General features: G+C 43.9%; 1 protein-coding gene across 4 annotated transcripts in view; it reads right to left on the reverse strand.

Annotated features, from left to right (window-relative positions):
- ripor1 (RHO family interacting cell polarization regulator 1) overlaps positions 1-14299 on the reverse strand; it is an 88557-nt gene that overhangs the window by 18248 nt on the left and 56010 nt on the right. For 3 of the 4 annotated variants that reach the window (XM_039808800.1, XM_039808798.1, XM_039808797.1), the window contains exons 6-14: positions 8700-8753; positions 7472-7621; positions 7192-7255; positions 5087-5130; positions 4597-4722; positions 4190-4338; positions 3651-3783; positions 2778-2894; positions 87-212 (exon numbers count right to left, since the gene is read on the reverse strand). In XM_039808800.1, the coding sequence (XP_039664734.1) occupies positions 87-212; positions 2778-2894; positions 3651-3783; positions 4190-4338; positions 4597-4722; positions 5087-5130; positions 7192-7255; positions 7472-7621; positions 8700-8753 (963 nt within the window). The remainder of the gene's footprint in view (positions 1-86; positions 213-2777; positions 2895-3650; positions 3784-4189; positions 4339-4596; positions 4723-5086; positions 5131-7191; positions 7256-7471; positions 7622-8699; positions 8754-14299) is intronic. The other variant, XM_039808799.1, reaches the window with a different exon arrangement.

Raw genomic sequence — 14299 nt, forward strand, 5'->3', positions numbered from 1 at the left:
TGATAAACAGAGCAGAGAGCTAGACAGAATCATAATGGCACAAGACTGCAGACCATCAATCAGGGTGAGTGTCTGTTGTGTGTTACCTTTGGATGTGTAGAGTTGCGTAGCCCTCCGACAGAAAGCCGAGGACTGGAGGAGTCATCAGAAGACTCCGATGAATTGGACCAAGCTGTTCCATTCTCTAACTCGTCATGGCGGCGGAGCATGTTCTACAAGACAACAGCACTGTTTTAAAGGTTGGGCCGATGTAAGAGGAGTTGGATATAGACCAGTGGTGGAAGAAGTATTCAGATCCAGTTCTAATACCTCACAGTACAAAAACTCTGTTACAAGTAAAAGTCTTTCATTGAAAATGTTACTCCTTAGTGAAAATGTTAATAAAAGTATGTAAGTATCATCAGGAAAATGTACTTAAACTATTAAAAGTAAAAGGTACTCAATGCAGAAACATCCTCCCATTGTAGAAAGTGTAGGGGGATCCAACCAGTTGTGTGTTTAATGGTCTAATCATTTCAGCTGGACTTGTAGCTGTAGCTGATTGTTGGCTAGTTTACTAACATCAGATTTTATAAACTACATGTGTTTTGTCTGCAGAAATCTGAATGTGTAAAGTAACTAGTAACTAAAGCTGTAACAGATGAATGTAGTTGAGTAAAAAGTACAATATTTCTCTCTGAAATGTAGCGGAGTAGAAGTAGAAAGTGGCATGAAAAGAAAAGACTCAAGTAAAGTACAAGTACCTCAACATTTGGAATAAAGTACAGTACTGGAGTAAATGTACTTAGTTACATTCCACTACTGATATAGACAGAATGACTGATGCACCTATCACACAACCACCTGTTCCAGATGGTAAAGAAAAGGTTGTTTGAGGAAATTTGTCGTTGAAATGTATATGCTGGAATAAACAACTGATTATCCATTGCTCAGTACTTCTGTGCAGCATCTCCACTTGTAGCGCAGGCTACACTATGTTTTCATTTTGAAGCGGCATTTTGAGACATAAACTATCTTCACCCACATAGGAGTTTTAGCTCCAGTAGCAGAACTAATCTCTGTCCATATTAACACGTCTGACAAGGCATATCACATGACCATTCACACTGGGCATGTGCCTGTCGGTGTAAACAGGCAGGCACAGTCGGATGATACTCTAGAGCTGAAAATCATGGATGTAGAAGTTGAATTCTTTGGAGAAAGAACAACATAAATTATGCATCAACATACATCATCATCATCTCTCTCTCATCAGGGCCCGCCCCCTCCTTCGCTCACATTGTTCGCCTTCTTTTAAAATATTAGAAACACTAATGTGGTGTTGCTCCATGATTTCTCAGACCAGAAGTGTCAACGACTTTCCCTCAGATATTCTGTCCAATAGACAGCGACTATTTCCACCGTATGACGTGTGTTTACAATGTTCGGTGTTTGACAAAGTGCAATGCGAACGCAAACCCAACCACATGTGAAATGCAACAATGTTGCGAAACTCACAAATACAGCGCTGGCTTAACCTGTAACTCCATGCTTTTCATTATTACAAATCCTGGAGAGTACTACAAAAACAGAAAACTGAAGGCCTCACTTCTATTCTGGATCCAGGCCATGGGCTGCAACAGACTGACAGCTAGCAGGCTAATACTGGCTGCAGCTTCAGAGAGTCACATAACAACCCAGCTGGCTGGTTCACACAGTTCACACACGTCATCCCTATTAACAAGTTTCACTGTGTATGACTCTGGATTCTTCCGCTTTGCTGATCAGTCACATATCGCACGCTGTCAACAACAATCCTTATGGAAATCTGTTGATTAGGTTCAACTGGATCACGGCGAAAGCTTCTGCAGACTCAGGGTGCTTCAGATTAAACAATCACAGTCATTAATTATCTTCCGTTCATAGAATAGGTAGTGTTCAGCTCTGCTTTGTTCTCTTCTATTCTGCTTCAGTGGCCACATTTGTAAAAACCTGAGCAAACGGCACAAGAACAACCGACTGGAAGGTGATCGTTGAGGTCAACAATGCTACAGTAAGTGGACACACTCCGAAATGTATGTCAATGTGAAGTTTCAGAGAGTGTCCCCTATTAACCGTTTCTCCTTTATAACTGCTATACTAACTAATAATAACAGTTCACGAACTGACGATGGCATGTCCTTTGAGACCCTATAAGGTTCAAAGTCCTAGCTCGCAGTGCGCGATCACGGAAGGCTTGTATCATGTGGACGTGCCGACAGTTTTGTTGTCATTACTTAGAATTCCTCATGGGGGAAACAGACATGTAAAATTAAAAAAATAAAAGTTTTGTTGCATGTTGAAAGAAAAATAGGCTATACAATGTACTTCCCAACTGCTAGTTAACTTGCTAGTTCAAACTTGTAAGCTCTTTTTTTTTAAGTCTGTGGCTCTCAGGACTGACTGCTGCACGGTGCTCAGAACTGTCAGTTATGTGACACATGACACTATAGACTATAGAGCACTGGTGGGTTAAATCAGCCGTCCTACACAGCTGATATAGCCTGTATGTATGCAGATCTGCAGTTTGACCAAACATTACAGCAGCAGATTTCCAGTTTCTGCTCTCAAACGAATCTGAGAATCAGTTAAATCTGCTGGAGAGCAGAGAGTTTGGAAACCTTGCATACATGAAGCCATACACACACAAACTGTTCTACCGTTCTAGGTTTCTACCATCATTACAGTCACTAGTCACTACACCACTGGGCTCTGTGCTCCTACATTCTCCAGGGGGGTTCTACTCCGTGATGACTTACTGCGGTGGGCTGTGCCGTCGGTGAGTTGTCACTACAGGGACAGCTCTGGCTAAGTGTGTCTCTGAAGATGTCCAGCAGCGGCCAGTGCTGCCGCCTGGTCACACTCCGAGGCAGAGACTGCACGTCAACGTAGCAGCAGGTGGAACAAAGGGCAACGGAGACGTTAGGCACCGCGGGCTGGGATTTCTGTCCCGTTCTCTGCGAGCATACGGCCAGTTCCACACATCAATCTGATACATTCTATGATGAGAAGGTTTTTGCTTCTTGTTTTCACCTGAATTACCTTTTTTCAGAAATCTAAAAAGACTTAAGTAAAAAAAAGGTCACAAACAAACTAAATCCATTAGTAATAGTCTGGTTATTATTCAGTTGTCTGCTCCTCTTGCATTTAGGGGTTTTATAAATTATAATAATCACACATAAGAGTAGTGAACATTGCACAAAATGCCAGCAATCAGCAACTTTAAGCTAAATATTCCAGTATCACTCTTTGAAAAAAGCATCAGTCAAACGTTTCTCCGGAGAGAACAAGGGTCAAAGAGAGTAGAGCTGCAAAGAGGAATCGATAAGTTGTCAACTATTAAATGAATCGCCAGCTATTTGAGTCATTTTTTGTTGTTGAAAAAAAGTTAAACTTGTGTGATGTCAGCTTGTTAAATGCGAATGTTCTAGTTTCTTCTCTCCGAGACATTTGAGGACGTCATCTTTGATTTTGGGAAAAACAGATCCACATTTTTCACCATTTTCTGACATCAAAAGAGATCAAACAACTAATCCATTCATTCAGAAAATAATCAACAGATTAATCAACAATGGCAATAATTGTTAGTTGCAGCCATAAACGAAAGGCGACTAGAACACAGAAGAACTCACATAGAAGGCTTGTTCACGTAAAGAGGGCGTGTCAGGCGGACTCTGGTTGAAGATGGTTGAGAGTCTCTTACTGACGGTCGGAGCCTTGTTGACGCTGCTTGCCACTGAGCCCTGGTCATCTTTATCAAATGGACTGGGACGGTGGGGGGGGAGAGAATTGTTCATGAATAAGACTGTAAATTGACAACAGTACAGTAGGGCTGATGGATAATGGAAAAAAAAATCCTAATCAATTGAAATCACGATTATTTAACATGATTTGTCATTGACTTTTGGAAAGATGTAACAACTATTACACAGTTGTTACAGTGAAAACACCCAGAACTGGGAAATTTCCCTTCATACCGTTTTGAATTATTTTTTTTTCCCCCCCCTTTCTCATTCAGAACACAAGACAAAATGACTGTTTACTTGCAAAACGTAATATGCAAAATTATCGTTTTTTATTTTGTTTTTGTGATGGTCAGGAGCCAAAATCGTAATCACGATTAAAATTTCTAATCATTGCAGAGCCCTACAGCATGGCTGGCCAAACTTACTTCCAGGTGACTTCGAGGCTCAGCTTAATAGTCCCGAGGTCATTAATATCCACGGCAACCGTCTGGGGGAGTGCAGCAAACAGGTCCTTGGTCTCGCAGGAAACACTTCCTACAACCACGTGATTGGCTAAGCTCTTCAGCTCTGTCACCTAGGAGACCACAGAAATATAGTTTGATCATGCTGCCTTCAACAGGCCCCTTTGTGTCAGTCATTCAGGCTGAGCCCTTTATACTGTTAAACTCCATCAGTAGAGGTAGTAACATTAGAGTCCCCACTGGAAGAACGTAGACTCGTTTGAATGGAAGTTCTACCTTAGGTCAGAGCTGAGTCAATGAAAGAGTTCTGCAGCCTGCAGAGTATAGATAAATATAAATTCAAAAAGGGTGAGATGTTGGGAGGGACTGACCTTCACAGAGAGGAACTCACTGACGAGCGGCAAAAACACCATCTCTTCACTGTCCCACACCTGTTTGGCATTCATCTCTATTCTGCCACGCAGCTTCCACCGCTGCCGACCGTACTTCATAAAGATCTGCACACACACACACACACACACACACACACACACACACACACACACACACACACACACACACACACACACACACACACACACACACACACACACACACACACACACACACACACACACACACACACACACAAAATAAATGGACACAGAATGGACATAACTGGGGATAGCATGCCATATTAATGGAAAACCAAACACAATTGACACATAGACAGTCAGAGGCAGATTCAAGAAAACATGTAGTATGTTAATTTTCCTTATGTGTTATTGAGAAATTATCTTTATTTATATGTTCTATTCTTATTTGTATTGTAATTTGTGTTCCTAACACATACACACTCATTTTCCAGACAGACAGACTAACCTCATACTGGTCCCCAGCACACAATCTAGCAAATCCAGCCAGACCTGAAAGACAAAAATCAGTTTCTCATAAGACACACTGGGAATGGATTTATTTCTCTAGTAGAGGTAGGACATTGATTTTAATCCCATCTGGGGTGCGTATGCTAGTCCTTTTTCACCCCAATCCCAGTGATAATTACAGCAACAATTCCCTCCCATTTTTCGGTGAACTTGCTGGACCTTCTGTGATTTAAATCCAGGCCAGAGAGGAAGTCCTATGCAAGTGGATGGAAAAGCTGCTTGTCCTCATTTTTTTTTAATCAACTCAGTGTGAGATTTGACTTTCGTGTGAAGCTGGTGTCAAAGATATGCTGATATTTGTTATAATAAATGAACATGCTAACACCAACATCAGCCTATTTGGGAACTAATAGGATGTCAGAAAATAGGGAAGAAAGAATAGCAAGACCCCAAATGTGCTGTTTTAATGTCAGCAGCAGGTAGGTACTAGTATTTTCTTTTAAACCGTGCTTATTTTTAGGCTATATTTGTTTACATTTTGGCTTAGCTATTAGCAGTGCCTGTTTGCAATGTAACTATGGATGTACAGACAACTATGACTGGAATACTTGGATACTGAAAAAAAGTAACTAAAAATGTGATGATTCTCAGGCTTTTTTATTATTTTTTAAAGCAAATTTTTTGGGACATTTTAGGCCTTTATTTGAGAAGTTAGCTGAAGACATGAAAGAGGAGAGAAAAGGGGAATGACATGCAGCAAAGGGCCACAGGTCGGAATCAAACCCTGAGCCACTGCGGTAAGGACTGAGCCCTCGTACATGGGGCACACGCTCAAACAGGTGAGCTACCACAGCGCCCCACATTTTCTATGATTTGTAAGTGGATTGATGGACGTTTGGAGGCGCTGTGGCTTTCTTTCAGCCGAGATGCCTTGTTGAGTCTGGCAAAAAAGTGACAGTGACACCAAACGTTCAGCGCAGAGTAGACGCTCAGCGCCTTGTCACGCTGCTGTTGTTTGTAGCATTGTGTGGATATACTTACAGCGCTCCCATTGCAAAACGTAAAGCCGCCTTAGAAAAAAAAAAATAGACACAGAACACTACCAGGTACAGTGTGGACTATTTAGTTCATATAGAGATAACCTGCAGGTTATTTTCCCTCCATCGACCAATCGAGAGTAGGTCGAATTTCAGTCAACCAAGATTTTCTTAGGTTGAAAACAGCCTATCCCATATTGACGACCGTTCACATACGGGATAGTTCTGTGCCCCTGGAAGTTCCACCGGATGTCCCTTACTTTCAGCTTTCTTTAAGTGAAATTTAAGCTCCAGTCGCTAAGCAACATTAACCAGAACCTCTTAGCATTGTTACACGCTGATAAAAGACAAATTCTAAGGACAAATTGGATTGTGCAACAAGACAGGTCTGCTTGGTTCTTTCAGGGAATGATTGTAAAGATTTACAAAGAACATGTTTACGCCATGTCCTCTCTAACTGGGAGGTTTTGGGACCAATTGGTGGGAATGAAGTACACATGCAGATACACTGATAAGAGCCAATGAGGTTTAATCATGTATCCAGCTAATTTAAATAGTTCACGTTACTGTATTGTGTCATTAACTTCATTTAATATTGTATGTGGCTTTTTCCTTTGCGGGGTGCAAATAAGACTGTCCAATCTGAGTTTTCTGTTAAAGACTAAAACTACTTTTGAACGTACACATGTTCCACCAAAACAAGTTCCTTCCTGAGACTATTTAGCAGAGTACCGGCCACTGCGTCTGGCGCTTAGCACCGCCCAAGACGATTATGATTGGTTTAAAGAAATGCCAATAAACTAGAGCACGTTTTTCTCCCATCCAGGAATGCCGTGTGGACTAGCCAGACCTTCCTCCGCAGCACTGCGGAGATAGAGCTGGCAATGCAAGACTAAATACAGCCCTACTTCAGAGTATGGGATTTTTGTTGTCGCATGGCCGAGACAAGGAAAAAACTGATTCAAGAAGAGAATGAAAAAAGGAGAGAAGAAAAAAGTCAAGGGTGAGAGGGAGGAGGGGAGAGTGAAGACAGACGGTGAACTTGCCCTCGATGTTTCATTCTTACCTTTCATCTTAATGTGGAACTCCCCCAGCTGGTTCTCCAACTCGCTCTCCAACACACACATGTTCTACAGAGAGGAACAGAGAGGGAGGCTTTCATTTATTTATTTCTACCAACAGGAATAAACTATGGAGCTGTAGTTTATAAATGATCCCTATTAGTTGCGCTATGTTACATCCTATTACTCTTTCATATAGCCTTATTATCTTCACCATTTTTCTCCATTCCATCTTAATCCACTTTCTCACTCCATCGCTCCACTCCTCTGTCCTCTTCCTCTTACCTCTGTGTACTCTTTGTATCCTTTATTGGCTTCTACTAAACTCTCCCTGGCCTCCTTGCTGCCTTGAGAGCAAGTGTAAGCCTTCACCATCTTGTTGGCACCGTCTCGGAGTCTCCTCTGCAGGCAGTAGGCTTCATATAGCTCGTCAATCTGGGAAAAGGGAACACATTTCATCTTCCTATCCAAAGAGGAACGCAGCCCCGTGGTAGGTGGAACGCTCAAAATGTGAAGTCAGTACTAGACTGGTTCTGGACAGGTACGTTTAGTTTATTACATTCATTGCCCAGGAGAAGAGATGTATTGGACCAGATTTGGCTACTCGCTCATTTATCATCTGCAGCCCCGACAAACGCTAAATTCCAAAGTGTAAATTAAAAAATTAAATAAATTCAATCACAGATCCAAACTTATGAATTTGGTGGGCCAGCGGACTTGCAACAAACACACTGGGAATGTGTCACGTAGCTCAGTTAAGTTACTAGCAAATTAATACTAGATAATCAATTAGGAAATAGATTGTATAGCCTATTTCTCTTTTACAATGCATAAAAAAACCCTCATTTTTGTTTTTAACTGATAGAAATAAAATCGGTAACTGTTGTCGGTAAAACAGTTAATCATTAACATCCCTAATTCCTACAGGTAGATATGGAAGAAAACTGTAAATCAAATTACACATACAGAGGTTATACGTATCTGATGGAGGTGCTGTATGTGCTCTCAGTCTGTTTGAATTCTCCAGGGCCTAATCTGATAAAAGTATCAGTGTGGCCACTGAGTGGAAGACATTTCCTTTTGACCTCTGTAAGCTGCATCATGTTAACTTGAAAGCTGACCAATACAAAAGGGGGATTGTCAGACTACTACTACTACTACTACTACTACTACTACTACTACTACTACTACTACTACTACTACTACTACTACTACTACTACTACTACTACTACTACTACCACCTTTCCTCCCAGACTAATGTGGGGTACTGAAATGTTTTACCGTTTTAATCCCAACAGATATATGAAGAGTAATCCCAACAAAATGAAATGTCAGGGGGCAGGGCATGGATCGACCAATTATCGGCCTGGCAGATTATCGGGGATGACACACAGCAAAGGGCCACAGGTCGGATCCCAACCTCAGCCCACATGGGGCGCACGCTCTTACTGGGTGAGCTAGAGGTCACCCCAACATTTACTGATGGTTTGACAGGGATCATGGTGCTCTTACCTTGCTGAGGTGAAACTCCAGTCGTCTTATGTACCTCTCAGTCACCTTCACTTGCTATCAGAGGGAAGCACAGAGTCACATGTATTCCCATTAGTCAACACAGAAGAAGTCAGACCAGCACTGCAGATAAAGTTATGTTCCGACTACAAACACCCCAGTCTCCTGTTATGTAGTGAGTCACATCATGCATTCGGGATACTGCACATTCCCACAGCACAGGCAACACAATGCACAAATACTTGATTCTAGTAGTGCTGCTTGAATATGAAGAAAGAAAAAAAAAAAAAATCATAGACGCAATTATTTTTGGTCAATACTGAAATCCTGATTATTTAACACAATTACTCATTGACTTTTGGAAAGATGTTGCAATTAATGAACTTAAAAAAGTTAAACAAATCAACAGTGAAAACTGAAATTTCCTTGAATACTTTTCCCATTTGTACTTTTTGTTTCATTCAGAACACAAGACAAAATAAGAATTTACTTGCAAAATGTAATATGCAAAATAATCCCTTTTCTCAATGATTCAGTTTTTGTAAATCATTAAAGCCAAAATCGTAATTGACATTAAAATTTCGTTTCATTACACACAGATTCTAGTTTAATTTCTTTCATTGCTGTTAAGCTAATGTCAACACTTCCTCCATATGTTTCAAATTAAAAGCTCAGCCAGAAAGAGTAATGCCCTTTGAGCAGTTGGAAGGCTTTTAATGTGCAACATATGTGCAGGAAGTGTTCAGATTCATTGAGGGTAGCTTTAAAAATCCCAGAAAAGTAGAAGTGACTGGAAAGTGAGAGCAGCAGAGTCCGAACTCTGACATGACTCTGTTGTTGTACTGATGGAATTAGTGCAGTGGAAATATACATGTTACTGCAGAGTTTCCCATTATGAGGATGAGGTGCAGCACTACCTGGGCTGAATGAAAGACTTTTCTCAGATCTAATGATTGTAGATGGACTTCTTTAGCTTTAAGTTTTGTCTTTAAGCTTCTTGAGTGCAATTTATTTATTATTTGCTCTAGCCTTTCCAATGTTTTAGACACAGATATGGTCAAGGCAAAGGTAACTTATTTGCTGTATTTATATAGAGTTTGTTTACAGTGAGTGATGAGTGGGTCAGCCTCCTTTCTCTCTCACACACACACACACACACACACACACACACACACACACACACACACACACACACACACACACACACACACACACACACACACACACACACACACACACACACACACACAATGTGATAAAGTGACAACAGTGCTCATTACTAATAAAAAAACATAAAAAAATAAAAAATGATTAAATCAACAGACCACTAAAAATGAAAAAATAAGGTGGCAGACCTGTTTTGCTATTACTTATTGATTGAACTGATAGCTACTGGGACAAAGCTGTTCCTGTATGGCTTAGTTTTACAGGCTGGTACTTTGTACCTGCGTCTAGACGGTAGGAGCCAAAATTCACTGTGTGGAGGGTGGGAGTGCTTTTTCAAACTAGATCCTCTGTAACTGTTTGGTATACAGGGATTCTAGGTTGAGCTGTGGCTCTCCCATCAGCCAACTGGACCATTTTACAATTTGGTTTAGACGGTTCCTATTTTTAAGATACAGGTTTACAAACCATAACACCAGGCAAAAAGACTAAATAGATTCAATAAAAGCACGATAAAAAAGGTGTTAAATGGTGATAATAATGCTACAAAATGATGTGAAAAAGAGATGCAAACCTACCCTAAGGGACACAAAGTGGCTACAAAGAGACGCCAAATGACCACAGAGACCCAAAACAACCCCAAAGAAAACACAAATGATCAAAAAGAGACACAACATGACTACAAAGAGATGCAAAAACCCACAGAGACACAAAATTTATGGAGAAATGGCATTTTCTTTTTCTTGAGGAAGGACGCCTCAACCCCGCTGCCAAATACATGCACTTAAGTATTCCACAAAGCTAGGGAAATCACTGTACTGAATTATCAAGACAGCAGGTGAACATGGACTGAAGTATTGAGTTGGAAATATATTACAGGAGGCGCCTTACTGAAATAAGCTCATATTATGCTAATTTTCAGGTTCATAATTGTATTTAGAGGTTTTATCAGAATAGGTTTACATGGTTACTACTAGCCAGTCAGAAGCAGAGTATGAGGGCGTGCCCTGACAGTACCTAGGTAAGGACTACTAGCCAGTCAGAAGCAGAGTATGAGGGCGTGCCCTGACAGTACCTAGGTAAGGACTACTAGCCAGTCAGAAGCAGAGTATGAGGGCGTGCCCCGACAGTAGCTAGGTAAGGACTACTAGCCAGTCAGAAGCAGAGTATGAGGGCGGGCCCTGACAGTACCTAAGTAAGGACTACTAGCCAGTCAGAAGCAGAGTATGAGGGCGTGCCCTGACAGTACCTAGATAAGGACTACTAGCCAGTCAGAAGCAGAGTATGAGGGCTGCCCTGACAATAGCTAGGTAAGGACTACTAGCCAGTCAGAAGCAGAGTATGAGGGCGTGCCCTGACAGTAGCTAGGTAAGGACTACTAGGCAGTCAGAAGCAGAGTATGAGGGGCGGCCCTGACAGTACCTAGGTAAGGACTACTAGCCAGTCAGAAGCAGAGTATGAGGGCGGCCCTGACAATAGCTAGGTAAGGACTACTAGGCAGTCAGAAGCAGAGTATGAGGGCGTGCCCTGACAATAGCTAGGTAAGGACTACTAGCCAGTCAGAAGCAGAGTATGAAGGCGTGCCCTGACAGTACCTAGGTAAGGACTACTAGCCAGTCAGAAGCAGAGTATGAGGGCCCTGACAGTACCTAGGTAAGGACTACTAGCCAGTCAGAAGCAGAGTATGAGGGGCGGCCTGACAGTACCTAGGTAAGGACTACTAGCCAGTCAGAAGCAGAGTTATGAGGGGTGCCCTGACAGTACCTAGGTAAGGACTACTAGCCAGTCAGAAGCAGAGTATGAGGGTGCCCTGACAGTAGCTAGGTAAGGACTACTAGGCAGTCAGAAGCAGAGTATGAGGGTGCCCTGACAATAGCTAGGTAAGGACTACTAGCCAGTCAGAAGCAGAGTATGAGGAGCGTGCCCTGACAGTAGCTAGTTAGGGACTACTAGCCAGTCAGAAGCAGAGTATGAGGGCGCCCTGACAATAGCTAGGTAAGGACTACTAGCCAGTCAGAAGCAGAGTATGAGGGCGCGGCCTGACAATAGCTAGGTAAGGACTACTAGGCAGTCAGAAGCAGAGTATGAAGGCTGCCCTGACAGTACCTAGGTAAGGACTACTAGCCAGTCAGAAGCAGAGTATGAGGGCGTGCCCTGACAGTACCTAGGTAAGGACTACTAGCCAGTCAGAAGCAGAGTATGAGGGCGGCCCTGACAGTACCTAAGTAAGGACTACTAGCCAGTCAGAAGCAGAGTATGAGGGCGGGCCCTGACAGTAGCTAGGTAGGACTACTAGCCAGTCAGAAGCAGAGTATGAGGGCGTGCCCTGACAGTAGCTAGGTAAGGACTACTAGCCAGTCAGAAGCAGAGTATGAGGGCGCGCCCTGACAGTAGCTAGGTAAGGACTACTAGCCAGTCCGAAGCAGAGTATGAGGGCGCCCTGACAGTAGCCATAAGGACTACTAGCCAGTCAGAAGCAGAGTATGAGGGCGTGCCCTGACAGTACCTAGGTAAGGACTACTAGCCAGTCAGAAGCAGAGTATGAGGGCGGCCCTGACAGATACCTAGGTAAGGACTACTAGCCAGTCAGAAGCAGAGTATGAGGGCGGCCCTGACAGTACCTAGGTAAGGACTACTAGCCAGTCAGAAGCAGAGTATGAGGGCTGGCCCTGACAGTACTAGGTAGGGACTACTAGCCAGTCAGAAGCAGAGTATGAGGGCGTGCCCTGACAGGTACCGGTAAGGACTACTAGCCAGTCAGAAGCAGAGTATGAGGGCGGCCCTGACAGTACCTAGGTAAGGACTACTAGCCAGTCAGAAGCAGAGTATGGACGTGCGCCCTGACAGTACCTAGGTAAGGACTACTAGCCAGTCAGAAGCAGAGTATGAGGCGCGCCCTGACAGTACCTAGGTAAGGACTACTAGCCAGTCAGAAGCAGAGTATGAGGGCGGCCCTGACAGTACCTAGGTAAGGACTACTAGCCAGTCAGAAGCAGAGTATGAGGGCGGCCCTGACAGTAACGCAAGGTAAGGACTACTAGCCAGTCAGAAGCAGAGTATGAGGGCGTGCCCTGACAGTACCTAGGTAAGGACTACTAGCCAGTCAGAAGCAGAGTATGAGGGCGTGCCCTGACAGTACCTAAGTAAGGACTACTAGCCAGTCAGAAGCAGAGTATGAGGGCGTGCCCTGACAGTACCTAGGTAAGGACTACTAGCCAGTCAGAAGCAGAGTATGAGGGCGTGCCCTGACAGTGTACTCCAGGTAAGGACTACTAGCCAGTCAGAAGCAGAGTATGAGGGCGTGCCCTGACAATAGCTAGGTAAGGACTACTAGCCAGTCAGAAGCAGAGTATGAGGGCGGCCCTGACAGTAGCTAGGTAAGGACTACTAGCCAGTCAGAAGCAGAGTATGAGGGCGGGCCCTGACAGTACCCAGGTAAGGACTACTAGCCAGTCAGAAGCAGAGTATGAGGGCGCGCCCTGACAGTAGCTAGGTAAGGACTACTAGGCAGTCAGAAGCAGAGTACTTCCCTAAAAAAAAAACTAGCCAGTCAGAAGCAGAGTATGAGGGCGCGGCCCTGACAGTAGCTAGGTAAGGACTACTAGCCAGTCAGAAGCAGAGTATGAGGGTGCTCCCTTACAGTACCTAGGTAAGGACTACTAGCCAGTCAGAAGCAGAGTATGAGGGCTGGCCCTGACAGTACCTAGGTAAGGACTACTAGCCAGTCAGAAGCAGAGTATGAGGCCGCGGCCCGACAGTACCTAGGTAAGGACTACTAGGCAGTCAGAAGCAGAGTATGAGGGCGGCCCTGACAGTACCTAGGTAAGGACTACTAGCCAGTTCGAAGCAGAGATGAGGGCGTGCCCTGACAGTACCTAGGTAAGGACTACTAGCCAGTCAGAAGCAGAGTATGAAGGCGCGCCCTGACAGTAGCTTGGTAAGGACTACTAGCCAGTCAGAAGCAGGTATGAGGGCGGGCCCTGACAGTACCTAGGTAAGGACTACTAGCCAGTCAGAAGCAGAGTATGAGGGCGTGCCCTGACAGTACCTAGGTAAGGACTACTAGCCAGTCAGAAGCAGAGTATGAGGCCCTGACAGTACCTAGGTAAGGACTACTAGCCAGTCAGAAGCAGAGTATGAGGGCGTGCCCTGACAGTACCTAGGTAAGGACTACTAGCCAGTCAGAAGCAGAGTATGAGGGCGTGCCCTGACAGTACCTAGGTAAGGACTACTAGCCAGTCAGAAGCAGAGTATGAGGTGCGCCCCTGACAGTACCTAGGTAAGGACTACTAGCCAGTCAGAAGCAGAGTATGAGGGCGCCCTGACAGTACCTAGGTAAGGACTACTAGCCAGTCAGAAGCAGAGTATGAGGGCGCGCCCCCGACAGTACTAGGTAAGGACTACTAGCCAGTCAGAAGCAGAGTATGAGGGCGTGCGCC

Source organism: Perca fluviatilis, chromosome 8, assembly GCF_010015445.1.
Source record: "Perca fluviatilis chromosome 8, GENO_Pfluv_1.0, whole genome shotgun sequence".
Classification (NCBI taxonomy): Eukaryota; Metazoa; Chordata; class Actinopteri; order Perciformes; family Percidae; genus Perca; species Perca fluviatilis.